The 16823-nt window shown below is 45.3% G+C and overlaps 1 protein-coding gene across 1 annotated transcript in view; it reads right to left on the bottom strand.

Annotated features, from left to right (window-relative positions):
- fam20cb (FAM20C golgi associated secretory pathway kinase b) overlaps window positions 1-15949 on the bottom strand; it is a 55317-nt gene extending 39368 nt beyond the window's left edge. Inside the window, exons 1-3 of the mRNA XM_080472447.1 lie at window positions 14599-15949; window positions 14207-14382; window positions 9529-9607 (exon numbers count right to left, since the gene is read on the bottom strand). Coding sequence (XP_080328573.1) covers window positions 9529-9607; window positions 14207-14382; window positions 14599-15110 — 767 coding nt within the window. The 5' untranslated portion in view covers window positions 15111-15949. The remainder of the gene's footprint in view (window positions 1-9528; window positions 9608-14206; window positions 14383-14598) is intronic.
- Window positions 15950-16823: the final 874 nt, after the last annotated feature.

The following is a 16823-nucleotide window of genomic DNA, read 5'->3' as shown; positions in this document are numbered from 1 at the left end:
GATAACATTTTACCTGAAGGGGGCAGCTGACTGATGATATCGTCAAGCAAAGCCACCCTCCCCTCCCGGGGGGCCGGGCGGGATTTACTGTAAGCGTAACTCCTGCTCTACGCATGGGCACACGTGAGCACAAACACACAGATCAGCACAAAACGAGAAAAAAAATGCATAGAAAGTAATTTCTCCTCCTTTTTGTTTGTCTGCTTGTCAATTATAGTCTGAATAGTGAAGCAGCTGGAATGCTGCACATCTTAAGTCATCACACACACACACACACACACACACACACACACACACACACACACACACACACACACACACACACACACACACACACACACACACAGGGCTCTCGAACGCCATGAGGAGAATGGATGCTGATGTTGAGCTTTCAGCAAGGGGGGGGGGGGGACAAAATAAATAAATAAAAGTGCAAAGTGGAAGAGAAATAGCGAACGCCGGCAACAAGACAGACGTGTCAAACTTAACGATTATGCTAATCAGCCGCGCTAATTAAAAGCGGCACTCTGTGCTAGGATCTATTATCGTGGAAAACATCACAGGCTCACTAATATGTACATTGCACATAGATCATGATGGCTGATTGCTGTAGATGGCAGAATGCCAACGGTACATTAAGAGATTATTACAGTGAGACCCCCCCCCCCCCACACACACACACACACACACACTAGACCCAAGATTAGTTGCATAAGCTTCTGTTCCTGCATGTTGTTATTCTATAGTGGAGAGAGAGCCATAGGTCTGCTCTCCTGTCCATTACCGTCAATAACAGCGTCTGCCCCATATTAACAGATTATTATCAACAAGGGCCAGTTTACATTTTATTTTCAGTGGCAGGGCCGCGTCATATCGACGTCTGCTGCTTGGTTAAAAGGTTCTATTAAGCAGGTAATATAGAAGTTTTACGTCGCAGAATAAAATGTTATTTTCTGTGTGAACTGATAAAAATACACTCCAAGAAAGAAGGTTATTATTATTTTTTTTTTCTTTTTAGTTTTTATGAGGCTAGTAATGTGGACAAAAAGCTTTTCCATGTAAGCTATTCTTTTGCTGATATGCACTTAAAAGCATGAAAATTATGCATTACGGGGGGGAAAAAAACCCCAAACTCTATTTAAAGAAATGGTGTATGGCCTGTTTTAGGAGAGTTTACAGTCAAAAAGCTCCAATTTGTAGGAGCTGGGCCACAGAATATCACACAGCCTTGTGGCGCCTTATCTTGTCCAATATTGATGATTTCAGCCACGCTGCTGCTTTCCACACCGTTCGCCGGGACGACGAACAGGCGGAACGCTGTCATCATATGTCGATTCGAGGAAATGTGGCAGAATGTCAGCGCGGTGCGATCCATCCTGTTTCTATTGTGCTGACATTCTGTGACACAGCGCCCCGCTAACAGGGATGAACACGGCGTCGTTACCAGGCGTCGGTGGAATAGAGTCAAAATGATTCCTGCGCTAGATTTTGAGAGCGTCGAGGGAAACTTAATCATTTCGGGTTTAGTACCCCCCCCCCCCCTCTCTCTCCGGGTGCGATGGCGGACAAGCTAACACATTTAGTGGAGAACGCAGCTTGGCTGCGCTCGACACGACACCGCCGGGGCGACGGCCGACCGCGTGTCACGGTCTCTGTAGGGGAGGCAGGAAGGGGGTCAGACTGCTGAGCCTCGGGGCTCCATTTGTTCCAATGTGTCACTCCACTGCACTCTGAAAAACACCATCAGCTCCTGCAAACCTCGTTTACAGCATCTGTGAGTATTTGTTTTGAAAATTGTGTGTTTACAAGGGGATCTCAGTCGTTCGTTTGCACGTCATGTTGGATTTACAGTCCGAGGAAACTCTTATTGTGATTATGAAGCGATAGTTGTTTTATTTCCTATAAGAAGGCTCACGTAATATGAAACTTTTACATGATTAACTACAACGGGCACTGCAAAGAGCGCAGACCTTCGCCAACGCCACATTTATTTGGGGAACCGAGTTAGCATTGCTAGCGTGTTAGCCATTAGCTCATGTAGATGCTAACTAGCCACCACAACGGAGGAAATATCTTACCTCTCCAGGAACTGCTGTGTCTGCAAATCGAATCAATTGATGCTTGGATGATGACAAATCATCCATGAAAATTTCAACTAGAACTACACTCGGTAGAGCGCAGACCTTCGCCAACGCCACACTTGTCACCATGGAAACCAAAGGATTACAAGGTTATTTGATCCACTGCTTCCATTATCTGTCGTCATTATTTGAGTTGCCTCACGTTTCATTGTTTGACACAGATTTACACACATTTTACAATTTCCCTGACCTTTGACCCCCTAACCAGGGTAATGACGTCACTGCATCATATCAGAGGATAGGGACTTGAAAACTGAACATTTTGCCGTTGGTTTGACATCAACTGAATTCAAACTGACCGAGCGTTATAATGAAAATACCTTTTTGACTTTTTCTTAACCTAGACCTCGACCTTTGACCTTTCAAAACGTAACGGAAGCACCCTTGGATTGAGCAAATCATCCCTGTAAATTCCATGCAATTTGGGTGAATAGTTTTTGCGAAAAGTTGGTCAAATACATACATACAAGGCAATAAATAAATAAATACACGCAAACAAAAACATACCCTTCGCCTCAACTTTCATTGGCGAAGGAAATAAAGCATGGAAAAACATTTTTGCAGTGGATTTCACTAATGTACAACTCACTATGCCGCGAGCGTGTGAGGATATGGTTTAATTACTCTATGTGCTATATACATATATCCAGTTATCCTGGCGTTATCGTGTCGTGGTCTGCACTGTGTAAAGAACCGCTTTTAGAAATGTGAGGCCAGCCTTTAGAGGGTTAATGTGGTACTTTGTGCCCCACAGCACTGGCACTGCTATGAATTTGAGCTGCACTCATCATCTGCGCTCTGAATGACTCGTCCTGAGGCGCTCCGGCCCTTTATTTCCTGACTCAAAGTCAAAGCAGAGGCACGGAGGACCTTTCGAACACAACATCAGGCAGTAAACAAGTACAACGTGCACACTGCGACAACGTCCAGAGGTATTTTGAAAACGGACTTACATTTACATCCCCGCTCAAATACCCTACAGGAACAATTGCTGAATTGTCCTGTTTTTTAATAATCTTTTCAGTGCTTCATCATTTCTCTCATTTGGGGACAAATGCATGCCGTTTTCAGCTCAAAAACTAAATAAATAAATAAAAAGGTTCCTTTGCTCGACACCATGCGCAGACAAAGCCCCATCAATCCTTCTCTTTCACCTCCCACAAGCAGATGCAGCGTGATGATTCAACATCAACTCCTAGACGGGCCAATTTCCTCCTAATATTTCACATTTAACACAGACATTTCCACCAGGCTGTTATTTGTGCTGCTGTCAATATGTTATTGACACAAACGAGGTGACATTATGTGGCTCCCGTCTCCCCGGCATGTCAATCAAAAATGACTGGCGGACCAGATTCAGATATGGATCGCTGCGTCAGGAGGGGCAGTGGAAAGAGCAGATATCTCCTCCAGGAACACCGGGATTGATCCGCCTGCGACTGAGCCAACAGTCGGCTGATTGACAAGCGATACAATTAGGTGGAAGCGAGAAGAGGCGGAAGACCATCATTATATCAATCATCAGTCGCTCCCCGCCTCCTTTCGTCGATCATCTGCGCTCATCATCTAATGGGCTTTGTGTGCTCCGAAACTAGTTTCACTGTAAACATCACAATCATGAGCCGGCGGTTCACAGCCGCACAAAAGTTGAAGTTGAGGAAAAGACAGAAAGAGAGGAGGAAAACTTATAAACACACATGAAAGAGTGTTGGGTCTATTTCCGTACACACGGGTACGTATAACAAAGGTCCCTGGACCCTAAAGTTTTACCTGCATGGCTTCTTACTTTCACAGAACAGTTCTGAAGGCATTTTCACATTCTTGTCTCCTGTTCAAACGGTTGCTCACAGCCACAGTATCTGTTAGTCGGCCGCACAGTATCAACTCCTCAGATAATTGACCTTTGGCTAAGCCCCGCCCCCCTTAGTTACTGTTGCTAACTGTTGCTAACCAACCGTCGCAGCTGACAAAAGTTGAAATCATGCAAACCCAGATTAAATATATAAGGCCACGTTTACACGTACCCGGATATTTAAAAAACAGTGATATGTCTTGCATTTACACATGAACGCAGCTACGACTCACCACAAACGATGATTCCTGAAAACTCCGGCCACCATGGAGATCTGGAAAAACTCTAAAGGGGGGTAGGTGGATATTTACGTCACAATTAGTGACATTGTGGGGGTTTTTCAAGGCTTCCGATATCATGGCTTCATCCTTCTTGTTACACTGCCCCCTACAGGTTTGGCTGCTCATAGCAGATCTGAACCAGCGGCTATGCGGTCGGCGTCAATCAAGATTTTTTTTGTAAACGTGGAGGGGAAATATCTGCTTTTGTAAAAACCCCGGTACGTGTAAACGTGGCCTGAATCAGCATCTGTGTGCCTTGTCTGCCTTATATTTTCATAAAAAAACGTAAAACTTATGAACTGTATACAGATGAGACGGTTACTTCTGAAAACAAGTTGAATTTGTAGCTGCTACAGAAAATGTAGCCACTTTCTTTATCCTGATTTTTTTTTAAATCACACTTTGTCTGATCATGGGCACAAAAACACAGTAAATATTTAACTTTGATCTGGAGAAAAAAAAAGATGTTTTATTTGTTTTACAGCCATTGAAGCATATTTAAAGTGGTAAACCAGTTTTTTATAATGTATTTTGACATTTTTCCCAAAAAATACACAAGCATCAAAGATACACTATAAAACAGAGCACCCAGGGAATTGTTTTGTTGTGTTGAATTTGTTTTGTTTTGTAGAGTATTTTGACATTTTACGACAAAGAAAAATGACATATCTCTCTCTCTCTCTCTCTCTCTCTCTCTCTCTCTCTCTCTCTCTCTCCCCCTTTCTGCAGGATCTCCGACGGTGGAACTTAAAGTTTATGATCTGAGCCTCTGGCTCCGTCTCGTCTGCAGCAGGCAGATTTATCACAATCGGCATGCTGCGTTCTGATTTCTGTCTCTGTCCTCTCTTCGTTTACCACCGAACCCCGACCGGAGCAGCAGAAAGCTGCCACCTCTGAGCCTGGTTCTGCAGGTTTCTTCCAGTTAAAAAGTTCGTTTTTTCTTCTCCACCATCTGTGGAAACTGTTGTATTCGGCACTGTATGAATAAAACTTGAATTAAATTCAGTGTACTACTACTTTTTCTTCTGAAGGCAAACACGTTGTATGTTTTAAAGTCCATGTGTAAAACTGCCATGTTTTTTTTCCTTCCCTCATATATGTTCAGTGGATGTCCTAACTTGACAGCATTAAGTGTTTCATTTGTGAACTTGCTTTAATTCAAGGTTGTTTCAGTCCTGACCAGGGGCGAAACAGGATGTACAGGATGACAAAGATGATAATTGAGCTTAGTCATCCAGCTGAATGTTATTCCAGTTACAATGCTGCTGTTACGACACGAGAAACGCGACGATGCTCCGTTCTGTCGACTTGAGCCACACGAGGCTCGGATCTGTCGTCCGCTTCCATAAAGCCCCTCTGATCCTACAAGGCCTGTAGTCTTAACAAATACTGCAAAACAAGCCTTCAGTTAGATTAGTCTGAGTAAAGCTGGAGTTTATTCTCTGTCTGGAAAAGTGGACCACAGACAGCTGTATGAATCATCGCTTTAAATAACAGTGAATAGCAACTTCGGGCCATTTTGTGGCGTCTCTGTGGAGTAGAAGGTGAGTATATCTCTCTCGCATTAAGGGGGAAATCACACCAAAGTGTGTTGTTTTTGGGGGGTCTGACACATGAAGAACACTGCCACCACAAACAGAAGCAGCCACTATAGTATCTGATCACTTCGGCTCCCACTGAGGAAAAAAATAAGAAGAAAGAATACCACGGAGATCGATGCAGAAAGCCCGTTAATGGATTTTTGCATCTGTGCTTTTCAGTGAAGAATGCGAAGGGGAGAAAAACAAACAGCGGACAGAAGAAGAGGATGAGAAGCAGACAGGAGAGCCGATAAACAGACGGTGCAGGTTTGCACACATACATGGACGGCTGAAGGCTCGATCGCCGCCCGGACGCTGCATGCATGCATGCCTACGTGCCGGCCTGCCCTCGCTGCCCGGCCGCCCGGCACGCATTTGCATTGGATTTGAGAGGAGCCGCATAGAAAAGGCCCAGCAGAGAGTCTTTGATCCCTCAGCCTCGGCCTCTTTGATGAGCCATGAGGAAACACAGCAGCCGACTCGGCAGCGAGGGCGCGACGCTGTGTGTTAAGTGGATGTGCATGTTTTCACGCGTGATCTCTGCAAGAGGACACTATGGAGGCAACATAATGACTGTGCAATTCTGCAGAGACCTTGATTGCAGGCCAAAATAGCGCGCGCGCACGCACGCACGCACGCACGCACACACGCACGCACGCACACACATGCCAGCATGGGTTGCCCTATTTTTGTTAAAGTCAAGTGCATTCAAGCAGGAGGGAGTGAAAAAAGCCCCCCTCCCTCTTTTGCTCCTGCCGTTTTTCAGGATTATCAAACATCATGGCAGCTCTGACATCCACAACTGTCAAGCAACAGATTTACATCCCACCCCATCGCCCGGCGCCTTTCTCGGAAAATGTTATTTCACATTTCCGCCTGGGTTCAAATTCGAGGCAGCGCACCGAGATAATCTGCGGATTCTGACTCTGTACATGTATTGACAGCACTCTGCACCCACATCTCCTCGTCTGTCTCTCTCCCTTACCCCCCTGCCTCTCCACCGTCCTTCCCCTTCACCTCCCCTGACTCCTCTGTGGCACATCACCAACTCTCCTCTCCCTCCCATCGTATTCTTCCTCCTTCCTTCTCGCACCTCGTCCTCATCCACGGATGATTTCAGGCTTGTTGCGTCTGGTACGGCTCAAACGGTAATTACAACGCTCTGTGAATAACATTTCTCCCCCTCCCTCCGAACTATCATCCACAGGCTTAACCCCAGCCTTCATGGTGACACACGGAGGCCACACAACAGCCTGCGTAGAGAACCATTAACTCACAATTAAATTACCATCACCATGACAAAGGACGGGTGGCATTTAAATCCACCAATCGGGGAGGAATTAGGAGCAAAGAGCACTTCTCTTGGGGTGTGTTATCGTCTAAATATGACAGTGTGGACAAAGGAAATGAGAATTAATCGAGTTTTTCACAGTATCTACCAGAGGTGCAGCTTTATTTTTTCTCCACTGGGTGGACTTATCTCCTTCACGCTTTAAGCCAAGGTGCATTAGGGAGGGAAAGTGGTACTTTTGCTGCACGTCACCTCTCCGTGTACGATTATTCACTAATTCACAACTGAAGAGGATTTATACAATTATAAAGAAGATGAGACTTTGCAGCTGAATCATTTTTAAAAAATATCCTAGAAAATCCTGCCAGGCCTCGATATCGATGGTAGTTCCAGAAAATGAAGGGCAAACAAACTGCCTCTGGTCCGGCAAGTCTGACTCCAGAAATAAAACAAGCACTCGGCTCGAGATAGAAGACTGTTTGACATTTTCAACAAATAATTGTGACTCACTTAAGGTTTTATTTTAAGGTGGAAGGACTTTTTTTTTCCACTGCGTGTTACAGCTTGGTGAGACTTTCCTCTTTTGTTTATGTCTATTTTTTGAAGTGAAAATGTGGCACGTTTGTTGTCAACATCAACACCGCTGAGCTGTGAAGTCACCACAAACCACTGATTGGTCTGAGAGCGTGGCGAGTAAACACTGAGCTCACCGTCACTTTCTGATCTGGATTCTGATCTCTCTCTCTCTCTCTCTCTCTCTCTCTCTCTCTCTCTCTCTCTCTCTCTTTTTTGTTTTGGGCAGCCTTTTGTCTCGTAGCCTTCAGCCTCCTCTGAAATAAAACCGGCGTCCTTGCTGTGACAAACTGCCGCACACTGAGAATCGAGAGCAGCTTCTCTTTGACATTCATTGCTCCTACGTGTGCCGAGTTGAAGATGACTCACGCTGCGATGACACAAAAACTAAAGCCAGATCCGTTTTATCCGCTTTATTTCTTTCTCTATTTTCTTTTTGCATCAGGCTACATGAAGAAGACGAGGATACGTCTTTCCCCTCTGTCCTCATGTGCATGAAGTTTGAATAGACTCCACTACGACACTAAGCTCCACTACATCTTCTTTCTCGAGAGCGAAGAGGCCAGATCCACCTGTTGGTGGCGCCGTTCACTTGGTAACTTCTCTTCGCCCACGAGGTTTTCCTCTCAGACGGTCAAAGAAGGTCTCATAAATTCAAACAAGGTCTCATAAATACAAGCGAGCCAGACCATCAAAAGTAACTGCTCTTTTTTTTTTCAGTGTGAATTTCATGTTTTATGTCGTTGGCCTGGTTTATTAAAATCCTACGTAAAGTGTGTTAACTGCTCACGTAAATCCACTCTGCTTTCAGTCTCCGTGTGTCATACAGCTAATGATAATAATAATCGTAATGAGTGACCTCACATGCCAATTACAGCCTCGCCCCCGTGGCGTCTCTGTGTATTGAGAGAAATCCACAAGAGTTTTTTCTTTACATTCCACATACTTTTTTTTTTAAAGAGTTTTAATCACCCCAAACCAACCGGATCTTATCGCAGGTTGTCTTTGCTCACGTGTAGCGGCCATTATAAGAATGATCTGCTGTATTACTACCTCCGTGTTCAGTTGCTTGAGTTGATCAGGTAGTGATCGCACAGACCGCAAAGCTCATGCTGTTACCAGAAGAAGCTGGCAGACAATCACTTAACATCCACTCATTAATGAATATTGATAAACAATTATCAGGAACAACAACTGCACAGGTAAAAAGGTCAAACGGCCATTTTCCCATGGATTTAATTGGTTCATGAGCCACTGAGCCACCTGCCTCTGTTAACAAGCTCGCCAATCTAATGCTGAAAACAAGATGGTGACATTTAGCTGCTGAGCTGCTGTGACATTATCAGAAGACAGAAAATTGATCAGATGAATCAGTTGGTGAAGCGGCACAGCCGGGGGGCGAGGACCTCCGACACCGCCGCTACAGAATGTGATGTGTCACCTGAACGCTCGGCGAGGTGAAATGCCTATTCAACGCCGGGCTCTGACACAGCAGAACGATGTCGGCTTTCAATGGAATATCAAGGTTGTGCTGAAATGAAAGCAATTTGATATCGCCAGAGAGGAGAATGAGGAAATGAGATTGATGCTGTGGGGGGATGAGAAGGTGGCGGATAGAGAAAAAGGAGAGCAGCGTAGATTTATGCTGAAACGGCAGTCAGGGCCTTATGAAAGAGGCTGATTTCCCCTGAAGAGAATGGACTTGATGCTGAATTATCTGTGCAGGACATCAGGAGAGAAACAGGTTTTACCTGAGCAGCAGGAAGCCCGGCCAAACTTCCCAGCACAGGTTAACGACGGAGGGACTTACTTCATGGGTTTGAACAGGGCCTGTCCGTAGTTCTGGAAGGTCATGATGAGCTTCAGCTGGGTGCCTCCAGATTTCATTGCTGTTGGAGTCAAACAGGAAATATCACAGTTAACGACTATTCATATTTACGCGACAACGTTTTCAAGTGAGCAGGGAGGGTATCCATGGCAACAGACGCTGATCTCCTCTGATCTCCTAATGAGGAGCCTCTCTCATCCGCTTTGTATGGGACAGTTTTGGGGGATTTATTCATAAATGGTTAGCCGTTAACGTTGAAAAATCGAATGGATTGGTCCTTGGATGATGACAAATCATCCCTGAAGATTTCATCTAATTCAGGTGAGTAGTTTTTGCCAAAGGTGGTAAAATCTATCCATCCATCCATCCATTCATACAATATGTGCAGACGGAAACATAACCTCAACAGCAGCCACTAGTGGCCCTATTTGTAAACTACATCATTTTCAAAATGTTGCCACGTAAACACAAACCTTTTTCTGTATTTAAAATGCAAAAACTATGTTTTAACCACCAAAAATTAACTATCAACATTAACTAGTCAATTAACTGGACATTTGTGTTAAACTTCAATTTAGCCTCACAGATATGGCAAAACGTATCACAAGTTGCGGAAAAAACTATAAATACAAGTGAAAACCTATATGCTGAAGTGACAGAGTCCTGATATGCAACAAAACAACACATCACTCTTTTATGTCGTCTCAGGCGTTTCCAGCCAGAGATCACAGGGCGGCCTGAGGCTTTGCCCGTTCTGAATTCACATGGATAAAAAACAAAAAAACATAATGTAAGATATTTTCTAGACTCTAGAGCAGACATGTGTACCAAGAAAACAGCCTGGGAATATTAGTCTACTCTATCATGTTTAATTTCACTGTGGTCAAGTCTGAAAAGGCTGAGATGGACACGTGAAATGACAAAATCTTCCTTTACTGTTATATATTTTTTTTACTTTAAAAGGTTATGCAAGTTGAGAATATGTCAAATATCATAGGAAAAGTATGAAACATGTTATAAACAAGTGAGGTGTATAAAGCCAGATACAGATACACCAAATGTTTTTTCCTTTATTGTTTCGACCTGATCATAGTTTTGGGAGAAGATGAGTCTGAACCAAAATCTTAACAAACCAATATAATCAACCAGTGTCTTTCTTTCTTCTTCGTGCCCAGATTCCACCAATCACAGTTTGGAGCTCAGCTTATCTGCATTCGATTATAGTGCAGCCGATGGCTGTCTTCACCTCCACCGCAGCTCTGCTTTGACAAAATCTGACTTCCTCTATTTTCTGACTCAGTAAAAAAAAAAAAAAAAAAACAAACACACAGACTTATCAAGTTGGTAAATAAGTATTAACCAGGTGCAAACATCAACTTTATGCACGTGCGCAAATTTTGAATAGCATAATCAACGTATTTATTTCTAGTTTTTATTTATAGGTCATTTCAACACTTTCACACGGGTCCTGTTTGACACAAAAACTTGTTTTCAAAGTTTCTCGCCCCTCCTTGATTTTCCTCCATTTGAATATTGGATCATAGGAGCTGCATTCAGAATCTGCTGTGTCTGTGTGAGCTGGACTGGCTCCACCCACACATGCCCATCTTGGGAAGAGGAGGAAGTACTTCCTCTCGTGGTGCCATGTGCCAGAGCAGAACTGCCTAATTGTGGGAGGAGTCAAAGGGAGGGCCTACCTTGACTGGGATTGGCTAAACCCCCAATGACACTATATAGGGTTTGATTTCTGATTGGCTGGTTGGAGCAACACACTTTTTAAAACCTGAAACAAGCCAGGGAGAGAGAGGACAGAATGTCTTCACTTCTGGGGCGTCAGTCCAGGTATGGGGACGATTATCACACCATTAGGAAGTGAATCTTGCAGAATATGACACTTTAAAATACATACAACTAATGCCAACGTGCATGCTTGTGTCTGATATCTGGCAAATTACATAAGAAGGGGAAAAATAAGACCTTGTCCTAAACATTGTCCATACATATATATATATATATGTATAGTACACACTGTGACTCTGTTCTTTTTATGTGTGGAGCTGAAGAATACGTATGACTGCCACTGATCTGAGCTACATCTGACAGATGAGTTGTGGCACCGCTGAAGCTCGAAACATCAATTTTCCCCGCTATTCAAGTGAAGCTCACTGTTGCATATGTGAGTTTGCATATGCGCTGCGATGCGTCTTTGCATGTCATTGCATATTTGCGCCCGAGCTGAGAAGAGCTGATGTCACAGTGTTTGTTTGATGGGAAAGGATGGCGGGGGGGGGGGGGGGGGGGGGGGGGGGGGTCGCCATTCCTGTGCCCTCCGCTCTGGAGCCCCCGTCTCTCGCTCGCTCTGCCTCTTTGTGTTTTCATTCATCCCTCGCTCCTTCATGTCCGCTTCCTTTCTGAACATGATAATGCTAAAGTCTAAAGGCACTCGCGGGATTGGGCTCGGCGCCACGGCGAGGACTGAGACCACTGTGAATTTCACTGAAGTAAAGAGTGGAGCCTGTTTTTCCTCCGCTGATCAATAGGAAGCCATGCTTCAGGTGACGTTTCACAACACAACAACGCCCGCAGTCGATGTTTTCATTTATTCCTACATGTGGGGGATAGCACAGTGTTTACAGGGAATGAAATTAGAAGTGAAAGGATCAATGTCTGTCTGACCTCAACTGCTGCAAAACTGGCGGGGTGTGGAGACATTTTAAATACAGTACTGTAACTGTAACTCCAAAAATTCATGCTATATCACACTTTCTCCCGTTAATTTTCAGTGATGAAGATTCGTACAAGAGGTTACAGCGAACGATGCAGCCCAGTGCTCCTGTTCTCCCGTTCAGATAATAGATGACTGCTGTTGGCTGCTATTGGTATTCTGCCCGAGGCCTGTGTTAAGACTCTATAATTACCGAGCCACCATGTATTTAGCTGGCAAGAGATTTTGAGAACTCCTTCCTCTATCCAGCGAGGCCGAGAGACCAAGGGAGAGAGTGAGAGAGTCAGTTTGACTCCCAAGACCGAAAATAAAGCTTTTTCAAGTTACCTAGGAGGGATGCTAGTTTTATTAACGGTTAATCCCACCGCCAGATAAGTGTTTAATCTTTGCTGAAAGCCAGTCGTTATTTCCGTCATTATCAAATAAACCTTGAGTATGAAATTGTTTTGTACGGCGTGTGCAAGATAAGCGACCTTGAGTCTCGGAGCACTCTTGGAATGTGGGAGCCAAACTGAAAGACAACCCCCGAGACCCCCCCCCCCCAAATAAGAAAAACAGAGTCGATACAGCCGCTCCTGCATTGATTATCACCGGTGCCACATATCGGCTTGCATTTTCTTCAGCCAGGCAGCCATATTTACAATGCACCTGTCAATCAACTGAAATATAATAAAATATGCCAGAGCGTCTGATTTGATCCGTAGCTGTGTGATTTGCATGGATACCAGGTGTTCTTGATGTATTCTACAGTGATGCTTTGTGGGAATACACCAGAGAGTGTTGTGGTTTCTTAGTTTTTATTTCCTCCCCCCCCCCTCCGCTCAGCCTTGTAAGGCAGAAATGTGCAGGGCTGATCAGAGCCAGCGCTGTTGTAGGATCGCCTGCAGCTGACTTCCATCTTCATGCATACTTTCGCGGTGTTGGTGCGCAGACGTGTGCACGTCTGTCTGAGTCTGCACGGAGCACGCTTAAAGGAAAAGGAAAGGCACATTTTTCTCTGGTTTCTGGTTACAAAGCTGTTCGTTGCTGCCAGATTGTGGTAGATAAAGGTCCCTTTTTATGGAATTTGATTTGCTTTCACAGATAAATCGTCGACCCTGCTCTTGTTTGCTGCAGGTAGAAGGCCGGGCTCTTTGCCTGAACATGTAACTGATTTTTTTTTTTTTCCCCATTTCATTTAACAGATCTGAAACCAACCATCTCTCATGGCATCGACAGTGAGTTTGTGGCTTGCCTAATCAAACTAAAACTAGAAGACCTTCTTTTTTCACATGTTGCTTACAGGAATCACGCGGGTGTCACGTTTATTTTACAATCCTGGAAAGATTAAATGAATGTTGTTATCAAAAGCTTGAGTTTTTGCATCTCTGGATTATACCAAAAAAAGGAATTCTATCAACATGAACAACATTTGACTCTTAACTAACTTTTTGACACTGAGTGTCCCGACACTGAACTCAACACTAACTTTAACTATCAGCAAATGACTGGTTTTAAAAAGTCGTGTCAAACTTGCAGCACACCCTGTAATGTAGATCAGTGATCACCAACCAGGGAGGTCCAAAGACTCATGGGGGAGCGGGGTCACAAAGCCCTCTTGATTTCACGTTTTCAATGCCCTAAAAATTGCTGAATCAGAGAGTTCCATAGAATATGAATGAATGCATCTTTTCCAGAGGAAAACTGGTGAATGAAAGTTTGAAACTTCACGCTGAAGCGACGCCAGTCCACCAAACACCTGGAGATGGTGTGTAAACACACTGAGTTCATCCTCAGAGAAATGGAACTCATCATTACAGAATAAAACCAAGAAACTGTATTTCATATGCAGAGTCTGGCTCAGATCGGCCTTACACATCTGCAATATCAGCTCTTGTATACTCAGAGGACTTCTCCCTGCATCCATCATGTGGTGTTGCTCTCTCTCAGACTCACCCACACTGGTGATCCTCTGGATAACCAGGTCCTTCAGCAGGGCATCAATGACTGGGTTGTGCCTGGAGTACAGCTCATATCGATTAATCCCAATGTGGAACCGGAGCCAGTTGGGGTAGGAATCGGCTGTCAGCTCCCCCGCGGGGTTTAACTCATTCACTTTCCTTTCCCCGTTCCTGGAGGAGAGACGAGAGAAGAGGCACAAGAGAGCAGACGTTCAGGCTTCTGTGTGCAAAGTGTGACAGGTGTTGTGCAACAGCACAGATGCAGAATTAATCTAATGTGATTGCACAAGACTAAAACTATAAAGCCTCTGTTGTGGTGTTTAAACAAATGATTTATTTGCAGCTTTTTGTTGCATTAGAATGGATCCGTGCTTCAATAGACATTACCATGCTTGATCCTCTGCTGCTTTGGGGTCAAATCTGATGTCTGTGTTGACGTTGAACAGCGTGTCCTCATCCGTCAACTGTGGCAGGGATCTTTTGTACAAAGGGTGGTCAAAGAGAGCCGACAACCTTGAACCCTTCACCGGCGCGTTCTTGGTTACGGCTGCGTCCTGGATGAACTGTCTCTTCCTGTCGCCGCGCTGCACGGGGGGCTCCAGTCTCCTCAGCTGAGCCTGAGCCCGGTCCCCGGCGGCCGGGACCCTCTCCAGGGAGTGGGAGGACACGTTGGAGCTGGGCTCGTTGCTGAAGTCCTGCAGGATCCGCAGCGTGTGCTTGTTAGGCCAGCCCTGCTTGCCCCAGCTCTGAGGCTCCTCGCTCGGCGTGTGCGAGCAGGAGCAGCCGCTGCCGTGCCGCTCCAGCTTCGGTAACAAGTCGATCATTATGTGCATCGAGCAGGCGATCAGGAACACCATGAGGATCAAGACCCGGAATTTGCGCAGGATGATCATCTTCATGGTCTCCCGTTTGAGCAGATGTGAGTATTTACTGCAAATGATCAGGACGCAGATGAAGAGGCTGACTACATCACTGATGATGTTTATTAGACTGGACGCCAGTCGGATGAAATATACATTAAACACGTAGGACCCATCTTCGCTTGTCGTCTTGAGTAAAGGATTCAGTGTTTCAACCTGTGTATTTTCACCATCAAGAGTCCGGGTTTGGTTTTATTTTATTTTTTTCCGGCATAGATTTCAGACGCGCAAAATCATCCGCAAGGGTCCAGGTAAAGCAGGTCGCCTCATCCTCTTCACACTCGCCCCTGTCCTCTTGGTCATCGAGATGTTTCACAACGAGCACACACACACTGGCAGGCAGTAGTTATCCCAAAGCGGCGGCGATACGCGGAGAACGCGATCCGTTAAACGTGCGTGTTTGTGCCAAAAAGCTCCGACTGCGCGCGTCAGCCTCGATCCGGAGCGGAGGAAGAGGAGAGCAGTCCGGCTGAGCTTTGGAATAAAAAAACAAAAAACACAAATCCCATACCACGTACACACACACACACACACACGCACACACACACGAGAAGTGCAGGTCTTCACATTTGAGTATTTTCAGGGGGAAAGTCCCCGAAAAGTAGACGACGAGTTTGGGCTCATTCAACCTCCGCGATCCAGAACGCTCCTCGCAGTCACGTCGAACCCAAAACGGAGAAATGTGCACAGGTAGCTCGGGACAGGAAAAAAATCCTAACCCTCCCTCCTCCTCCCCTGCAGGGCCGGACAACCTCCAGAAGTACAGCGGGGAGAAGAGAACGTACCTCTTGTAGCATGTGTGAATGTGGGATGGGTGTGATAAATATGAGGATGAAGCCGAGATCCTGCCTTTTGCGCAGCGTCACCGTGCACAGATTGGCTGTGCGGAGAGAGAGAGAGAGAGAGAGAGAGAGAGAGAGAGAGAGAGAGAGAGAGAGAGAGAGAGAGAGAGAGAGAGCATATGAAGCATATAACTGCTTGTCTGTATTCCTCTCAGAATAAATCCTCCTCCTTGCACATCCCGACTGCGCAAGAAGAGGGCGTCTTTCCACTGGGCAACATGCAGCGTGGCTCTCCCGCAGCAAGCTCCTCGATTCTTGGTATGAAATCCTTCTGCTGGAATCCCAACAGTCAATCCATCGATGACACATTAGACAGGCCTATTATACCGGGCATCAGTCTGAGGATCCAGTTCCACTCAGCAGCAGCAGCAGCAGCAGCATGTCTTATAGAGGCAAGAAACGAAATCCACAAAGCACCTTTTAGCACTGTGCTTTCCCAAAGGTGAAAAAAAAAAAAAGATAATCCAGACTAGAGACATAAACTCCAACTTCAGACCTAGACACACAGCATGGAGAAGCTTTTCAAATAAATTGCAGATCCAAACACAGCAGCCTCCAACATGCAGCCGGTGCGTAATGATTCTTTTTTTTTTACGGCTAATTGGCAGCGCGTTGTGACTGCATCTACGCTTCCCAGTGGCTGCGAATAGGCTGGGGAGAACTGGGGAAACAAACTACTTGTGTTTCATATATGTATGTAGATCTGCATGAGTTAGTGAGCATGCTGTCTGTGATTACCTCCCCAGATTAGTTTATAATTAAAAAGAGTCCTGAGAGGGAAATAGAGACAGTGTGAGAGAGAGAGAGAGAGAGAGAGAGAGAGAGAGAGAGAGAGAGAGAGAGAGAGAGA

Source organism: Lipophrys pholis, assembly GCF_963383615.2.
Source record: "Lipophrys pholis genome assembly, chromosome: 1".
In the NCBI taxonomy this organism is placed as follows: Eukaryota; Metazoa; Chordata; class Actinopteri; order Blenniiformes; family Blenniidae; genus Lipophrys; species Lipophrys pholis.
Note: the sequence above shows the minus strand (reverse complement) of the source record. Positions and strands in the feature narration are given on the sequence as shown.